This window comes from Molossus molossus, unplaced genomic scaffold, assembly GCF_014108415.1.
Source record: "Molossus molossus isolate mMolMol1 unplaced genomic scaffold, mMolMol1.p scaffold_m16_p_13, whole genome shotgun sequence".
Taxonomy (NCBI): domain Eukaryota; kingdom Metazoa; phylum Chordata; class Mammalia; order Chiroptera; family Molossidae; genus Molossus; species Molossus molossus.
In genome coordinates, this window is record NW_023425348.1 from 60,019,405 (window position 1) to 60,038,274 (window position 18,870).

Here is an 18,870-nt window from a genome sequence, read left to right on the forward strand (position 1 = left end):
CTTATCATCCTCAGAACCTCAAACCTCAGTCTCCCAGTGAAGGATAAGATCTTAGGCCATGATTCCACTCCCAGTCCCAGTAATTGTACCTTCCTCCTCTTCCTCTTCCTGTAGAAGGCCATCTCTCGAGGACATGGCCCGGGGCAGGCCCTGGGGTGGCTCTGGGACTTTTCTCTCCATGATGGTCTCCTGAAAGACATATGGGGCCTGGCTCAGGTCCTCATGTGCGCAGAGGGGGAAGGGAGGATGGGGGCAACCATCCCTGGTAATGAACAGTGTTAATTTCCAGGCTGCCCTGGCCTAGGGGAGGGTCCAGATGAACACATGTTTGTCTTGCCTTCCTCTTCATCAGCTAACACCACCCAATGTCCCTGTGAGAGACCACCTCCCCCTTATTCTTAGTCTCTCTGACTCAGGTGGGCTGGTCATTCTCCCTGGCTCCAGGGGTGGGCAATCCACACATCACATCCCTGGCCACAGTGATTTGTTCAGACATGGGCACAAGACCAAATCGGACCAATGGGAGTCAGCCCTGGGCTTTTGCTAAACAATTCTGAAAGAGGCACTCTCTTTCTGGCAGTTGTTGATCCAGGAGAAAGTAAACCTAAGACTGCCAAAGGCCCTCACTGCTACCATGGGAATTAAGCCAAGTTGAGGGTTGCAGAGCCAAGGGATGGGGAGAAACAGATCCCTGGGGACCTTGTTTAACTGACTGGTCCAACTCTACCTGAAGCTATGACACCCCTGGACTTTCTGGTTTCATGAGTCAATAAATCCTTAACTCCCCTCTTTTTTCTTTGCTTAGCCAGTTTGAGTTGATTTTCTGAAACTTTGTAAACTAAATAGTGTCCGACTATCTCAGGATAAGGGGAAGGCATCCACCTGATTCTGCCTTGGGTAGCGGGCATGGGTACTGGCTCTCCTCCGAGAAGGGCAAGTTTATACTTAGCTCTCGTATCTGTCCTTTGGGGAGTTTCCTGGAGCCAGTAAGGGTGGGGAGGCCTTTATGAGGTTAGTTCTAGCAGAACCTTATTCTCAGGGTGTCGCTGACTGGCCATAGGATATACCCACCTTCTCTAGCTCTTGGTCCTGCCGGTTCATGAGGGTCTTCCAGTGCTCAAAGAGCTGGCACTCAGACCTCTGGAAGTCCTTGAGTGTGCCCTCCCTCTGGATGGTGCCATCCTTCATAGCAATGATCTGGAAAGGCAGAAACAAACCCCGCGGAGGGCTGGCTGTGGATGTGGATTGGAGGTCACACCCCACCTGACCGAGGAGTCAGAGGTGGCACACATCCATTCTTTCCCCACCACAAGTGGCCTCCGCAGTGAGCCGGTAGTGCTAACCTACCAGCACACTCCCAGGATTGAAAATTTGGTACATCGAGGGGGTAATTGTCAATGGTTGCCCGGTTGATAGAGGGTTTGCAGAGCAACTTATTGCATCCTGGTCAAGCTGTCTGTTATCTGAAAGGCAGCAGTGGCAGCTGCTTTTATACACTCAATGGGCTAATTGCACACTACCCTTTGCTCCTCCTGGAGGCAGGTCTGGGAAGTTCCACCCGTTTTGGCAAAGCACCTGTTGGTCTAAATGTGTGCGGCCATGCCTCTTTGAAACCAATAAAACTTATTTTTTTAGAAACACTCAGTGTTTCGCACTCATGTAGACTTGTGATTAATTCAGACACCTACCTCTGCACCTCTCGGCCCCACACACCTCATGGTGGTTTAGGGAGGGTGGTACCTCCATGTTTGACTTTGGATTAAGGATTGTCCTGTCTTGTCGGGGTCACCATGGAAACAGACATGAACCTGCCCTGTTTTAATAGCTCTTTTTTAGTCTGTATTTTTTTCCTTTTTCATAGTGGAGGGAGGGTCTCACTACATGGAGAAGGGAGACTTATTTGGGGGGAATTAGAAGGGAATTTAGCACAGGCCTGATGCTCAGAGAGAGCCTCAATTTGCAGGGGCAAATTTAAATAGGGGTCAGGCAAGGCCCAGATTTCAAAAGTCACATGATTTCCATCTTAAAGAGTAAGTGTTTTCCAATGAATTAAAAAGTAACTATGTGTACATGTTGAGGGGTATGGGTTTTAGTTAATGTGGGGTTTCACAAAATTGCATTGCAATTCCTGTTACTTTGCTATTGTTTGTTTCTATCTTGTCCTAACTTAAATCTGATCCACAAGATGGTGGGAAGCTGGTTTTCCCATCCAGTGGGCACTCCCCAAGGCCAGAGGGATGGGACATCCAACTGAGCAGGAAACAGAAGGTAGGATTTGAATGTCTGCTTCTTTCTGAGACTTCTTGGTACCATCCCTTGTGGTACCCAGGCCAGGATGGGGAATATCTGCCGCTCTAGGTGATACCAAACCCTTGGGCTGTGCAGGTCTCCCTGATCTGCCCAGTCGGCATGAAGCCATCCGGTGCGGATTTCTTCTGCTTGGTGGCCCTCAGCCATTGCTATGAGACATCTGATGAACTCCTTGGAAGATGTCAGACTGTCTCTCCCACCTCAGCCCTCCACAGTTTGACCTTCTTGTGGTCTCTCACCCAGTCTGCATGTGGCAGGTACTGTAGCTTATGGGTCACTAGGACCACTGTCCTCTTATCATCTCTGAGGAGCTCGAGGATCCCGGCCTGCATCAGGTGGTCACTCAGGTGGACATCCAGAGCTGAGAAGGGGTCATCCTGGATAGAAGGGAGAAGGTAGGGGCAAGTGTAAAGGGAGGGGGTGACAGTGAGTACAAAACTCAGCAGTTACATCAGCTCTGGTCTAGGGACTGACATTAATTAGCTGTGTGGACTTGAACAATGTACTTTAGCTCTCTGGGCCTCAGTTGTCTCATCTGAAAATGGGCTGTTATCAGTTATCATTCTCAAACAGATCTCATCACAAGCACTTCCTGACCCCGGATCCTCTGGTGGCTCCCCACAGGCTATGAAGTCTGAATTCCTGTCTGTGGGAATCCAGGCCCTTGACAACCTGCTCAGTCTTCCTTTACAGTCTCATGGCTCATCTGTCTTGCCCAAGCTCTCTACACTTCAGGTTTCTAGGGAACTTGCCATTCCAGGCCTTTGTCCACACTGTTCCCTCTGCCTGGGGTCTGATGTGCCTTTCGTCTGCTTGGTGAACTACTCACCCTTCAGGGTTCCACCCAAACACTGGCTCTTCCTGTGTCCTTTCCAGACCCCCACACCTAGCCTCCCCTCCTCTCTGTTCCAGTGATACCTTGCACAAAGCCTGACAGTGATTTACATGAGGCCCTAAGAACTGAGACCCCACCATCCCCTTGAAAAAGAGAACGGAGACCTCCTTGTGCTTATGCCTGGTACAGAGTCAGAACTTAATAAAAGTTTGCTAAAATAAACTAAAATATCCAATTTACTTCTCTCTAACAAGGTTGTTTAAAGTTCACACAGGATCATGAATGAGCTAGGACTTTGTAAAGTGCTGTGCATGAGTCAGATAGTTACAGGCTGCGAAGTTTACATAATGAAGTGTGTTTAGTAGGGAGTGTTTATGTATCGTGGGGGAGTGAGAATAAAGCTGGGGTCAGTGACTTGAGGTTCCTTCTTCCAATTCTTTCTCTAAATAGCCTCTCCTGTTTCTTCTGTTTAACTGACTGACACGTCAAGGCCTTCCTCTGGGAAGCCCTCCCAGATTACTCTGGTCCTCACAGTTATCTTCCTGGACAAAGCTCCTCATAGTTTGTGCCACACAATCTGACTCTCGGCTGGGCTGTGGCTCTTGAGTGTGGGTAAGCTCTGTATCACTAATCAGACTCTAAACCCTTGAAGCCAAAGATTTTTCAGTATCAGCCAAGGCACCTAACACCACACTTAGCATGAAATAGGACAGGGATAGCTAATATGTTTGATCTCATGTTTGCTTGCTAGTGGTTACCTGGAGAGCTGTGTTGAGAAGGATTCTGAGGCCAAGTTAAGTTTCCTAGGGCAAAAAATGTGATCAACTAGCAATGTCGGCTGTGGGCATAGATGGGAAGGGGCAGCACACATTCCATGTACTAGTCATTCTTACAGTCAGGCTAGGTAAACATTGATCGGTTGGGCACTCTCCTACAGAGAGATGGCCTGCAACTACTACCTGCCTTCCCTGATGGCTCTGCGGAGCTCAGTGTGCAGTCCCCAGTGGGCCATTTGCACTACCCTTGTCTCATTTTCCCCAACAATAAGATGAATAAGTAATATCTCTGGCAGAAGTTTGCTCCTGAAGAGGGAGGTAGTTGGGTGATGTTGTGTGTGTGTGTGTGTGTAGGCAATGAGCCAGGGAGACAAGCCCCTAGGGAGGTGCTGGCTGGTGCACTCACCAGGAAGACGACGTTGGTATGCTGGTAGAGGGCTCGGGCCACGCTGATTCGCTGGCGCTGACCACCAGAGAGGTTGATGCCCTGTCACCAAAGGGGAGGAAAGGTCATGCCCTCACAGCCCTCCAGGAGGCATGACTGGGAGCATCTGGGGATAGAGACCTGGCTCTTTCCATCTCTTTGTCCTCCTCACTTTGCAGAGAGGAGGAACTGGTACATGTTTACTCAGTTCACTGGAAAGCGGGAAATATAATCTCAAGTCTTTGAAGAGTCGTCATATAGGGTCTAGGGACCATCTGATCAGTGAAAACCAAGACAGAGGATGGAGGAATTTCATCACACACAAGGAACACAACCACGGGAGCATCCTATTGTCTAAGCTTTCGGAGGAGGGGCCCCACCTGGAGAGTGCACAGGGAGCGCATAACCCTAAGCCTAGCTCAGTGCCTGGGGAGCTCCCAATATATACCCAGGGCATGAATGAAGGAGATGTCAGTCATTTCCAATCTGGGAAGGTGCTGAGCTGACCTCTTCACAAAGTAAGGCCGAATACTTGTCAAGGACAGCCACCAGCCCAGGGTTCAAGGAGATCATTTTGACCCCAGTTCCCTGGTGCCTGCTCTCCCTGAGAAGGATCTGGGGCCTGGTGGCGGTGATGGGTGGCCAGCAGGGGAGGTTGAGGTCCCTGGTTTTGAGAAAACCCCTTGGAGGCTCTACTAACCCGTTCCCCAATCTGGGTCTGGTCTCCATGGGGCAGGATGTCGATGTCAGGCTGCAGGGAGCAGGCTTCGATGACCATCTTGTACCTGGAGTGGGGTGGGGCGGGGACACTGCTGATCAATCTGACCAGAGAGGGGACTGAGCACTTGCAGAGAGTCATTAGCCTCCGGGCAGCTGTGCCAGGGTGAGAATGGCTTTAATGGGCCTCCTGCTTGGTGCAAGCAAACACCATGTGAGCTTAAAAAAAGCTGAGGGCAGCACCTTACGCGGTCTTGGAGCAAGTTAAATATTTGAAGGAGAGAATTAGATGGCAGCAAATATGCCACATAATTGACATGAGAGGGCCCATGGCCCCTGTGCGGCGGGAAAAGCAATAGTCAGAGCCCATGCTTGGGGCACTGCCAGGGAAAGTCACTGCTGGTTGGCTTAGTAATAATAATGGCTGTTTAAATATTTGTCCTGCCTGCTCCTCTCATACTTCCCTGGTCAGCTCTTTGCCTGGCAGGTGTCAGCCAGGATGCACAGAGGAGGCATCAGAGTGTCTTGGTGACAGACTTGGGTATTAGGCACCCTTGGATTTGAGACCTATTTCTGTCACTTAGTGGCTACATGGTGTTGGGCAGATTACCTAAGCTTTCTGAGCCTTGGTTTCCTCATCTGCAAAATGAGAATGATAATAGTACCTGCCTACTGGGGTTGTTGTGAGAATTAGAGGAAATCATCCGTGCAGAGCTCAGCACTGCATCTGGGAAGAGCTCAGTCAGTGTTAGTGGTTATTATTCACTGGAAAAAATAGTGCACAGGCTGAGGAGCTGGGGGTAGGGAATCATGAGCACAGAGATTCCTGGGGAGCTGGGTCAGCTTTCTCAGCAGCCACAAGAGAGGGCAACAGGGCTCCTGCACCTCCCTCACCTCCCGCGCAGCCACCCCGGAGTGGGGCTACCTGATACCCAGGCACATCTGGATTGTTTCCAAACGGACCATATGGAGACAGGCTGGAGTCCAGATAAGTGGCTGGAGAGCGGACGGCTGGGTGTGGGAGACTGATGGAGAGGCAGGGCACCCAGCCGGCCGGGCAGGGAGCTAATGCTGCCCATGATCAATTTCTCCCCTCCCCCAGCCCTCCTCCCTCTGAGAGGCTTTTACCGTTGTTTGTTGAAGGGACTCTCAAAGGTGATGTTCTCCTCCACAGTGGCGTTTAGCAGCCATGGTTTCTGAGAAGCATAGGCCACGGGGCCTCTCTTCCTGGGAAAAGCAGGGTGGGAGTAGGGAGGCATTTTCAGGGCTCATTCTTAGAGGCACTTGTCAAGGTGATGGCTTAGACCAGAGCAGTGGTGGGGAGGTGCCCTTGGCAGAAGTCTGCTCTGTGTGGCCCCTGGGGGCCTCTTCTTGCCCAGGGCCTAAAGCAGGCTTAGGTGTTGGGACTTAGCTGACTGGGGGGACCTCAACCCTTTCCTACACCACACACGCCCCACCCCTGCAGTCTGTACTCCTTTCTGAGTTTCCACCCAGAGCCCAGGAAGAAACCAGGTGAACACTGGACCCCTGGTTTCCTCCTTCCTTGAGCAGCTTTCAAGCCATTCAACTTTGATGATAGCAGGTAACTCTCCAAATGGAACTTTAAAAAAAGTGGAGCCAAGGAAACCACATTTAGTATGATGTAATTTTTCAAGGCCCCTCCCTCAAAAAAGAAACTGAAAAGATGAGTATCAGATAAAAATGACCTGATGTGATGGGAGCAGCCTGATGCACAGCAGCACAGCAGCTTCCAAACCGCCCTTGGAGCAGGGCGCTCAGCCTGGGAGCCCCTCTGCGGAGGCCTGCCCCGGGGGCGGGGAGGGGGGTGGGTGCTCCCAGGACACAGTACCTACCTGACATCCGCTTCGGCGGCCGGCTCCCGCTCTGGGCTGCAGCAGGGGAACAAAACGCACCTTCAGGGTTCACGTGAATGGACTGATTTCTCCATAGACATTCTGAGCTCCCTCAGACCCAGCACAAGTGTCTTTATCATCCCTGTGACTAAGTCTGCAGCCACACTTGCTGCATGGAGGGGAGTAGGAGTGGGCTGTGGCCATCCAGGGGGAGGCTCCACTGCCTGAACCCCAGTAGTGTCCAGAGTCCATGTGACATGTGTGAGGAGGGCCCTGGGGGACCCAGTTCAAAAAAGAGGGAGAATGAGGGAGACATGGTATAGGCTCATGGGGGCGGGGGGACTTCCTGTGTCAGAGGAGTAAGAGGACCGACACGCGGCTCCTCCAGACCCAGCCTCTGCAGCAGTGCTCAAGCGCACTGGCCGAGGTCTTAGGCTGACATAGCTGCACAAACAGCTGGGGCAGGGAGTCTGTCTGGTCAGAGCCAGGCCCGGCTGGGCAGGCCGACACTGTTGCCTACAGTCAGTGGGTGGGAATCCACAGCTAATGGAACTCAGTGGCATCTAGAGAGCTGAGAGGGCCCCAGGTGTGAATGCAGCGCCCTCTGGCCCTCTCAGAAGACAACAGAGGAATCTGGGTCTGCCTGGAGAGCCCTGGTCAGCTGAGGTGCCCATGTGCTCTGACCTGACCTGACCTGCTCCAGTATCAACTCTGCCGTCCCGTTATTCTCATCCACACAAGCACACTTGTCACATACCACGAGGCTCGGTTTTTGGCTCAAGAACTGTGGTCACTATGGCTAGACAGGCCAGGCCTGTCATCACACCCTGGCACTTAGGGACAAGGGGAGAAAGGGCAGAGACAGGCAGGGAAATGAAACCTCTCTGGAGTTAGGGAGCAAAGGCCAGAGCTTAAACTTATGAAGCTGAGTCACCCTTTCTGAGTATCCCAGTCCTGACTTCCACCACCCCAGTGTGCTTGAATGTTCTGGAGAGAGGTGAGGTTAGCAAGGGTTTTGAGGGGGTCTCAGAGCGTCATTAATCTATTTCCCATCAATTTTTTGACAACAAGAACATAAAGCACATTGAACATAAAGCAACATGATCAAATTTTTTGTCTGGCCTGGGGGACACCCACCTCCTCTCCTTTCAGCCAAGTTTCTCAACTTTTTTTTCATGATCACCCCCTAGGACCATTTTAGACAAAATGTTTTTATTGTCTTTTCTTTGTCATATTTCTTATCTAATTTATCCAATTTAGTGGTTGGTGTTTTTTTTTTTAATTTTTTTTTTTATTCACAAAGTTTTGCAACCATCAATCACCCTGATCTAATTCCAGAACATTTCATCAGCCCTCAAATAAACCCCGCACCCATGAATAGTCACTCCCTGCCTTCCCCCCACTCGGTGGCAACCCCAAACCTATTTTTTGACCCTATTCCCTGGGAAATTCCAATATTGCAGATATACTGCACATCCGTTTATATGCTCTGGCCCTTTGGAGGGCCGCAAATCATTGTCATGTCTAAGTTTTTTCTCTCCCCAAGGACCAGATTTTGCCCTTGTTGGGAATGCATGCCTTATTACAGGCCTCATGCCTCTGAAATCATGTGGCTTGCACACCCCTGAATCCGTACTCAGGATCCCCACCACCATAACCATGTCCCCCCTTGCCGTGCCCCATACCCAGACTTGTTCCTTTATCAGGACCCACTTCCAACCCAGTTTCAAGGCTGTACCTGGGGTCCTCTGCCGTCTCGCCGTCGGGAAGGCTGCTGGGGCACAAATGGGAGGAAATTAGCACCAGTTACTTCTCACCCTATTGTTTTTCTCTCTATCACACTGGGTCTTTGAGGAGAAGCAATCCCCATGGTCCCTACCCCCTACCCATCCTCAGTGTCCCCAAGTGGCTTCTTTGGGGCAAAAATTGCTCTCCTCAGTATCTGTCTCTCCCGGAGCTGGATGGGTGCCCTCCAAACAGCCTGGCTTCATCGGTGCTCCGGCCATGACTCAGCGCGGCAGTGAGGCTGGTTGGCACCAACATCGTTTTATGGTGGGGAAAACTAAAGCTCAGTGAGGGAAAGTAGCATTTTCAGGGTCATAATATTTTTTTTCCCCTCACCTGAGGATATTTTTCTATTTATCATCAGATAGAGTGGGAGGGAGGGACTGAGGGAGGGAGGGAGAGAGAGAGAGAGAGAGAGAGAGAGAGAGAGAGAGAGAGAGAGAAACGACGATGTGATAGAGCCACATCGACTGGTTGCCTTCCTCATGAGCCGACCAGGGCTGGGACGAACTGCACCCGAGGTACGTGCCCTTGACCGGAATCGAACCCGTGACTCATTGGTCCGCAGGTGAACGCTCCAACCGCTGAGACAAACCGGCCAGAGCCAGGGCCAGGGCCAGGGCCAGGGTCATAATCATTTCATACAGTGTTTTCAAACTGGGGAATGGGACCGAATAAGTGGATCTGAAATAAGTGAACTGCAATTGCACTGGAAAAAAAAATCAGGGTGCACCACATGTGGTCAAGGTGAATGATTTTTGTGTGAAATTGTTTCTCTTGTTTATCAAGGAATACATGAATGTAGTGGACTGTGATGTAAAATGCATTTCATACTGTGGATTACAGTAAATGTTTTTTTGAAAAATACTGAGTGAGGTGACCTGAATTTTGGTACCAATTTTGCCCCCCTTTCTTCTGCCTCAGGCTACCTCTCAACCTTTCAGAAGCAGCTTCCTGCCAGTGAAAGTACTTCTGACATACATATTTGGGGAAAACCAATCGGCTCTGTTCTCATATAGATCTTACTGCAACAATACAAAAACCAGCTAACATTTGTTGGACTTTTATAAGCACTATAATAAGTACTGTGATAGTATTATCTATTTTAAAGCTCAAAATAACCACATGAAGGAGGTTTCTTTTGATTGTCCCCACTTTACAAAGAAAGTGAGGTCAGAGAGTCTAAGTAACTTGCCCAAAGTCACACAGCCAGTAGGTAGCAGAAAAAATAGATTCGTTTAACTCCAAAGCTTTAAAATCTTAAATCCATGCTACATAACTTCACTGTGATTACTTATGTCATAGCTCTGATAATGCCTTCTTGCCAGGAAAACCAGGATGGACAAAAAACAGGGATGGAAAGAAGCTTGTGGAAATCCTTTTCTGTCTGCAGCTGAGGGGCAGAACTGAATGGAGACCCTGATGGATATGTAACCACTAGTCTCCAATCTCTGTGGTCTCATTTCATCCTCTCAACCCAACCCAACTCTGCTTCCCTAAACCATCAGATAGCTGCAATTTATGGGTAAGCTGGTAACGACAGATAAAAAACCCAAGCGTACAAATTCCAACTGTGGCCACAGCCCTGATAAGCTTCTCTGTGGGTCTCCTGCCTTGACTGCTCCCAGACTTGCAAAGAATGTTATTTATCTGGAGGAAATCGCCTCTGAAGCCTCCCTGAGGACCCAGGCACACAGTGAGCTCTCTCGGCCCTAATTCAGTTTGCATCATTGTCTAGGTTGCTCAATTAGCCCTTATAATGGACTAGCTCTCTCTCCCTAATCAGCTCCTATGTAAGTCTTTTATCCCCAGTGGGATTTTAAGGCAGGAAGAGCATCTTTTGCAGCTGCCACAGTGCTGAGCACATGGCAGATCTGTAGTAAATTAGAGGTTGTTAACTGACATGTTAATTATTTGGGAAGAAGGGAGGGAAGGAGCATGCAATATGGGTGTCCTCATGCCAGGCACTGTGTGAAGAAGTTGTTTGTATTCACCACTTCATCCTTATAACGATCCTATAAAGAGGTGTTAGTATCCCCATTTTACAGATGGGGCAACTGAGGCTTAACGTTTGCATAATGTGCCCAATGGTACAGGGAAGAGGGGGAAGCTGGGAGTGAATCCAGATTCATCTTCTCTTTCTAGTGTAGTTCCACCCTCCTTAGAGTGAGTCTCCAAGACATGTGTCTATGTATTAACCTGAAAAATAAAGAATGGTACATGTAGCACACACTTTCTCACTGATTGCTGGGCTCTTGAGAGAGTGTTGGGGACATTTGATTCCTCCCATGCCTGCACTCTGGGGACAAAGCAATGAGCTGAAAGGATAGTTTCTCCTAGTTTTTGAACCTCGCATTCTTCCCTCCAGCCAGCCATGGTGTGGGCACGTGAGAGCATCAACCTGAATTAAGAACCTGCCCTTCCGGGCTCACAGTCTGGTAGAGCAAATCAGGCAGGTACAGAAAGTTTTAAGGGCCAGAAGAAAAGTGGAAGCAAGAAACTATTACAGAAAAATTGAGGGAAGCTACACACAAACACATATGCGAAATGCATAGAGAAAACACTGGACACTTCTGGGTAAGGGGATATTAGGTGTTTTTTAATCTTTTTTATACCTGTGTATCTTTTCTAATTTAATGCACATCCTTGTAGACTCATAGAAGAATGTAATTTTTTTTTTTATCCTCACCCGAGGACATTTTTCCATATTTTGTTCAGATAGAGTGGGAGGGGGAGAGAGAGAGAGACACATCGACGTGAAAGGGACACATCCAGTGGCTGCCACCCGCACAACCCAACCAGGGCCGGGGACAAACTGCAACCGAGGTACGTGCCGTTAGCGGGAAGGGAACCCGGGTCTCTCTGGACTGCAGGCTGATGCTCTAACCGCTGAGCCAAACCGGCCAGGGCGAAGAATGTAATTTTTAAAAGGAGTTCGGAGGCAGAAGAAATCTGAGAGTGAGGAAGGGCCAGGAGAAGTTTCGGAGGAGCTGAGCCTTGAGGGGACATGGAGGGAAGGGCCCCAGCCCGGAGCAGTAGGCAGCAGGTGAGCGCAGGCAGCTGAAGAAGTGGAAAGAATATAGGCTCTGAAGTTTGTATCTGAGGGGCTTCTCTACTCACTGGTTGTGAAATCTTGGGCAAGTCCCTTTAATGAGGGGAGCCTGTTTTCTTATGTATAAAATGGGGATAACGGCACAAATCTCACAGCGACACTAGGAGAATACAGTACACATACAACTTGTAGCTGGTTGGAGGGAAAGACGTGGGGTTGGAGAACCGGGTGGGGGTGGGTCATCATCTTTTCAGCTTAGTGCTTGGTCCCAAGGGTGCAGGCACAGGAGAAACTGACCGGCCCCAACACTCATTTAAGACCCCGGGAATAAATGAAAAGGGAAGAGGTGAGAATTGAGATTGGAAGAAGAAGTTAAGACTTCTAGGTCTCTACATTCTGTTCATCTTGCCCCAAGCAGGCTTGTTGCCCTGAAATGTTACCTTTTTCACCCCCAGTGCCCTTTCCAAATGACATCAGTGCATCATAACCCCCGTCTCTGAGAAAGGAAAGGGTTTTCCAGATGAGGAAGCTAAGCTTCAGAGAGGTGAAGTAACTTGCCCAAGGTCACACAGCTAGTGAGTGGCAGAGTCAGGTCTACAACCAGAGACCATCTGGTTCCCAAGTTTGGCTCCACACAGTGCCCCTTCTCTTGTCTGCCCACTATCCCACCACACCCACCTCCTCCAGAAACCGGGGGTGTACCTGCGCCCCCAAAGGCTCCAGGAACTATTTGGGCAAATGGGACTACAGTTCCGAGAGGAGCCTATTTCTTGCCCCTGAGGAATTGGGGTTCTTGGGCGGCAGCCTTCACACCAACCACCACAAAGCAACAGTGTTCTGAGCAGCCCAGGGCAAGCAGGGCTGTGGACACAGACAGAAATAATACAGGGTTGGCATGTGGAAGCCTCTGCAGGTGGTAGGGGCGGGGACGGGGTGCAGCAGGGAGCTCCAGAGTGACTGATTTGCAGTTCCTCACAGGGAGGTGGGACCTTCTTCCTCAACCCATGCTTTCCTGGGGAGGGTGGGGCTTCCTGCTGGCTCCCTGGGGACATTTAAAATCATTTTACTATAGACATTAATGACCTTATTGTTTATTTTCAGGGAAAAGATTTCACTTAAGTATATCTGCTCATATTGCCTTTTTATCAAAATGTTCTCCTCTTAAAGATGAAGCAGAGAGTTTGCAAATTCCCAGGTTGATAGTGCATTGAAGCAGAGAGCTGGGCAGGGGCAGAAAATCATTATGAAAATAAATGTTTGGGAGGCACACGGTTCTCCCTGAGAGCTGGACCCAGCTGGCTGAGCTGCCAGATCTGCTCAGGGCTACTGCACTAATTCTCCCCAGAATGCTAGACCTCACCAATGGACCCTCTGTACCTTCCCTAGGGTCTGTCTGCATGCCTCTGTCCCCCAGGACTGGAGAGCTCTCTGAGGGCAGGGTCCAGGTTTTTTCCTTTGTAGTCTGCACAGATGGCTTCACCAAATACACATCTTATGTTGGGCACCTGGGGTACAACATAAAATAATCCTCCAGCCCTGTCCTCAAAGAGCTCAGTGTCATGGGCGAGAAGACGCATCAGTGATAATCACAATACAGTGTGAGATACGCACTAATAGGATTCACTCATTCCAAATGTTGGTGGAGAAGTTGGGCTGGGAGGTGAAATTCTGGGTTAGAGGAACAGCCTGGGCAAAAGAATGCAGGAAGGAGAGACATGTAATAAATTTATAATGGAAGTCTCTTGAAGGTCATGAGTTGTTTCCGGTTTACTCATCTAGCAAATATATTCACTTAGCAAAGCCAATGTGGATGCAGAGACAAATAAGATATGATCCCTGTCCCCAGGGAGCTCATAGTTTCTCTTGGGAGATAGGCTGGAGTACAAATAAAGAGCAATTGGGAAATTTTGTTCCTGGCATAGAAGTACATTATCAAAGAATAATATTTACAATAATATTTATAGGGCACATACTACATGCTAGGTTGAGCCGCACATCAACCCTGTAGGTAATACGGGAAAATTGGTACAGAAAGTTCGCAGAATTTCCCAAAGCACAGAGCTCAGATTTGAACCCAGGCCTCCAGAACTTGCTCAGACATACTGTTCTTTACTCATTGAAGAAATAAACACACAGTTGTATGAACCAATCTCCCCAGAGCATTCTCCATGTTGCACCCTCTAATCCCCAACTCCCAGCCTTGTGCCTCCTGGAGCTCCTTCTGGCTGCCTGGCCACCAGGCAGGCCTTGGCTGGCTGGTATGGAAAACATCAGAGCAGCCTGGCATAGCCCTCGCCTCTGGCCGCAGACAGGAGGGGCTGCTGAGTCAAATGCCATTTTGCTCATGGTTCATGTTGCAAGTATATCACCCCCCTGCAGACCTGGGGTCCAGTGTCTGAAGCATGGAGCTCCTACAAATAACAGAGGGGGGCCCTCAGCACACAGCCCCACTCTTAACTCATTTCCCACGATAGGTGGGCTTGACAGAGCTGTGGGCTTGTCCAGGGGTTTGAGAGACAAACAGCACGTGAAGTCAACTCAGCTGTATCTGCCCAGACTCCTTCTCTCAGCCATTATAACAAGCTCCTAACTGGTCTCCCTTCCTGCGTCTCTCTCTCCCTTCAATCCCTCAACCTGTATTGCCAGCACGATTCCACTACAGCCTTCAGGCAAATCTTATATCCAGGTATGACATACAGGGGTGTCTGCCCGGAGCCCAGCCCACTTCTTCAGTCCCGTCTTCCACCACAGCACTCACACACCCGGTCCTCCACGGACCAGAACCAGGTTCTTTCACATCAGCCTCTGCCCAGGCCAATACTCCTACCTGGAACACCTTCCTCTCCCACCCCTGCCTCTTCCACTGAGGAGACCACACTCATCCAAGGCTCAGATACCACATCCACCAAGCCTCCTCTCCGTGACCGCAGAGGCCATTGTTCCTCTGCGCTCAATGATGGTGCCAGTGTCCCTTCCCTCCCTTAAAAGCAGGAGCCATGTCTTAATCATCTTGACATTTCTCTTTCCATGTCCATTGTCTGGCACATAGTAAGTGCTCAGTAAATATGGGATGAGTCAATAGAGAGACCAGAGAGACCCAGGTTCGGTTCCTGCTAAGGGCACGTACCTTGGCTGCAGTTTGTCCCCGGCCCCATTTGGGGTTGTGTGGGTGGCAACCAGTCAATGTGTCTCTCTTGCATTGATGTTTCTCTCATTCTCCTTCTCCCTCTCTCCCTCCCACTCTATCTGAAAGGCAAAAATATCCTCGGGCAGGGATAAAAAAAAAAAAAGCTTAGTGTAGAGAAACTGGCACATGAGTTGAGTCACAACTTCCTAGGGTTGGCTGCAAGCCATCTTGATGCCCCTCATTGTGCACAGGACAGAAGCTGTACTGTGGAGGAGGACAAAGTGGATTCTGGAGAAATGACCTCTTCACCACCTTGCCCACCCCCAGCCTCAAACAGGGCCAGGAACGGGGGGGCCAGGCTGCCTGTTGAAGTGAGTGCGGACGAGGACAGAGCTGTGTGCACCAGGCGGTGGCTCTGCCAAGGAGGTGGAGGAGGGGGTCACAGCCATAGGGGTGCTGGCCTGTGGACTGCCAGGCCAGCTATTTCTCCAGGTTGCCTTGGGCCTCTTCTCTCAGCACAGTGGAGAACCCATGCACCGAGCACCTGGGTGCAAATCCCACTTCTGCCTTTAAGAGCAGGGTGATCTTGGGCAACTTGTTTCACCTCAGCTTCCTCATCTGTTAAATGGGGATAATAATATACCTACCTCACAGTTTGGTAAAGACTGAGTGAGAATGAAGTAAATAAAGTGCCTTGCACAGTGTCTGGCACACAAGAGGAGCTCCAGGGCCCTGGAGAGGCCCCTTGTGTCCCCTTGGCTGGGGCAAAGGTTTCCAAAGAGAGAGGAGGCAGCTGTCAGACCCTGAGGGTTGGCACAGCTTGGGAAAGAGGTGGGGGTGGAGGCAGGGCAGGGCTGAGCCCCCACCAAGGGTGACTGCTGCCTCTGCAGAGGGCAGAGAGGTGCTGATGCTGGTACGATGCGCTGGAGGGCAAGGCTGTTGGGGAGGAGACGAAGAAAGTGGGGCAAAGGGGCCAGGCTCAGAGTGGGGTGACTCACGCTGAGTGGTGCACAGCCAGGGGAGCCCAGGGGCAGCCCCCGCCTCTGTGCTCTGTGATCCCATGTAGAAAAGGCCTGCCCTCAGAGTGGGCCTGGATCCAGCTTACCCTCTACATGGAAGTTGGAGAATAATCACTGGGACTGGACCCAGGGGATGGACCCCAGTCCAAAGAGGAGGCCGGGCTCCAGGGAAAGTGCCCACGCTTGGTCCCTGTTCTACATGCTGATCAGTAAGTCACCTGACCTCTCTGTCCCAGTTTCTACTTCTGTTAAATGGAGTGAAAATACTCAGTGGGAGGCTTACTGGGAGGCTTCAGTGAGCTGATGCTTGCAGTGTACTTAGCAAAGGGTAGCGGATGCCTAATCAATACTGGCTGCTCTCTTCAGTGCACACTTCACTGGGTGCTCCTGTCTTCCTGTCACAGACCTACACTGTCAGCCTATGGGCAGGGGTGAGGAGTCACTACAGAACCCCGAGTGGAAGTTTGTACAGAGACTGGCAACATGATCTCAAACCTAATGCCTGGACCTCCCTGGTCAGGCTGTGTTGAAAAGCCTCCAAAGAAAGTGCGAAATGGAGGCAGAGACTCCTCTACCCCAAACACACCACAGTCCCCGATGGGATTATGCTTCATAGACTGGGTCATGGGAAACCATGGGGCACATGTGCCAGCTCACAGCCACACTGAAGAGGGAAACTCGCCATCTGTGGGATGCACTATTCAGGGACATTTTAGACAAGCAGCAAATAGACGTGCACGCAGGTATTCAGACATCGGGCCCAAGGTCTTTCTCTCTGCCCAGTTCTGCACTCGCGCTTATGAAAAACCTGACATACTGAATGACAATTTCCGCCTAGAAATGACTGCTGTGGAAAGCTGGCCCTCGCCTTAAATGGCTACGGCGATTCTTCCCGACAAGCTCGCGGCTCCTGGGAGCGCCCAGCCTGGTTGTGTGCTGACTGCAGTAGCCGTCCTCTGCCCAGGCTTCTGAACACCTTTTCCAACCTCTTCATTTCTTGGTTCCTCTTTTCTCACATTTTAAAAAGCTTCTATTTTATATGTATCTTTTATCAACTAGTCTCAAGTGCTTTTTGGAAATAGCTGGGTAAAAATAATAGATTCGTGATGGACTCAGCCTGGGGTTCTGGCTCTTTAATTAAGATAGTGATCTTTCACCCTGGCCGGTTTGGCTCAGCAGTTAGAGCGTCGGCCCACGGACCAGAGAGTCCCGGGTTCGGTTCCTGCTAAGGGCACCTACCTTGGTAGCAGTTTGTCCCTGGCCCTGGATGGGATTGTGTAGGTGACAACCAGTCGGTGTGTCTCTCTCACATCGATGTTTCTCTCTCTCTCTCTTCCCCCCTCTCTCCCTTCCGCTCTATCTGAAGATAAATGTAAAAAATGTCCTCGGGTGAGGATTAAAAAAAAAAAAAAAGATAGTGCTCTTTCCCCAGAAAACCCGTGTTTGTCTGGGTTAACTTTGGCCTCTCAAAACACCCACTGAACGGCCTATTCCAGCTTTGCTGTTGATCGACCCGGAACTCTGTTCGTGTTGCAGTTCCCCACACTGGGAGGAAGTGCCGCTGAGTGAACATGGGCTTTGGAGTCCAACAGAACTGAGTTCAAATTCCAGCTCTGCCACTTACTAGGGGGAAGAATTAGGGCAAAGAGCTGAACCCTCATCTATAACATGAGAACTGTTCCCAGTACTCACCTTGCTGGTTGCCATAAGGATGAAGTGGAATAATACGTGCAAAGGACCTAGCAAAGTACCTGGCACATAGTAAGGGTTTAATAAGTACTAATGATGATGATGAGAATAACAATCCACAGCACTTAATGAGTACGCACTGCCCACACAGTGGGTACTCAGCAAATGCACAATGAATGCATCTTCAACTGAGCAGGATGGCTGAGAGGAGGCTGCCCACTCGCCTGCTGTTACTCTCTCCCCACTCACTGAGCCCCGAGCATGTGTTTATTACCTGTTCCAGAAGACGGCCCCTGAGATCTTCTGCATCTCCCCCAGAGTGGCTAGGAGAAGTGAGGACTTGCCACAGCCCACCTGCCCCACGATCATGGTTAGCTGGCCTGCAGGGAGGGAGGGCAACAGAGGGGGCCAGGGCCAGGAGGGAGTCTGAACAACCACCACCCGGAAAGACAGACAGACACACCCAATCCTGGGGCTCCCACTTGCTTTCCTCCCACTTAGAATCCCCAGGGAGTCCTTTCCCACTTTGAACCTTTCCTTCTGGAACCTGGCATCCTCCTTTCGGCTCCCCAGGTCCTTCCTCGCCCATGATTCCCCCCACCCCTTCCCAAGCTCTTGCTGCTCTCTTCTACTGTTCCCCGTGTGAGCCTAGCTCCTCATGGTTCCATTAATGCCACCCTGGGTCCCACCTCCATCCCACTCTCATGCTTTGCTCAAGCTGCTGCCCTGCCAGAATGTCCACTCTGCCTCGTGGCCTGAGTGACCGGCTCATTCTGAGAACCCCACCTCCTCCATAATGCCCTCCCAGACTACTTGGGTTTGACCTTTTTGCAAAGCGCCCACACTGTCTGGACATCAAGACCCCTGTCTTGCCCTGTCCTGGCTGCTGCGTTCCCACCCAGCACATGGACTCCTCGGGGATGAAGCCCAACCCCTTTCTATCATTCATGCCCCAGAGCACCCACCATGAGTACGCATAGAGCTGACACTCAATAAACGTTGATTTTTCTTCTTCTCTCCATGTCATTTAGTGAGACGTGGGGAGGAGCACCTCAGACATGACTCTAAGGGGGACATCCCAGACCCTGATGGAGGGATGAGTGGAGCCTACCTCGGGGGATGCGGATGGTGATGTTGGACAGTGTGGGAATGCCATCTGGGGTCCATGTGAAGAAGCCTCCAATGATCTTCATTGGCAACACCCCACCGCCCGGAAGAGCACAGAAAGACAGCAGGGTTCTCACTATCAAAGTCTCTTGCCTCCCCTTCCCCACAAAAGCCAA

General features: G+C 50.5%; 1 protein-coding gene across 5 annotated transcripts in view; it reads right to left on the reverse strand.

Annotated features, from left to right (window-relative positions):
* ABCC8 (ATP binding cassette subfamily C member 8) overlaps positions 1–18,870 on the reverse strand; it is a 78,860-nt gene that overhangs the window by 13,166 nt on the left and 46,824 nt on the right. For 3 of the 5 annotated variants that reach the window (XM_036258151.1, XM_036258147.1, XM_036258149.1), the window contains exons 15-24: positions 18,699–18,774; positions 17,862–17,967; positions 8,654–8,686; positions 6,916–6,951; positions 6,191–6,289; positions 5,046–5,130; positions 4,328–4,408; positions 2,550–2,687; positions 1,072–1,197; positions 90–189 (exon numbers count right to left, since the gene is read on the reverse strand). In XM_036258151.1, coding sequence (XP_036114044.1) covers positions 90–189; positions 1,072–1,197; positions 2,550–2,687; positions 4,328–4,408; positions 5,046–5,130; positions 6,191–6,289; positions 6,916–6,951; positions 8,654–8,686; positions 17,862–17,967; positions 18,699–18,774 — 880 coding nt within the window. Of the gene's footprint in view, positions 1–89; positions 190–1,071; positions 1,198–2,549; positions 2,688–4,327; positions 4,409–5,045; positions 5,131–6,190; positions 6,290–6,915; positions 6,952–8,653; positions 8,690–17,861; positions 17,968–18,698; positions 18,775–18,870 lie in introns of all 5 variants that reach the window. The other 2 variants (XM_036258150.1, XM_036258148.1) reach the window with 1 other exon arrangement.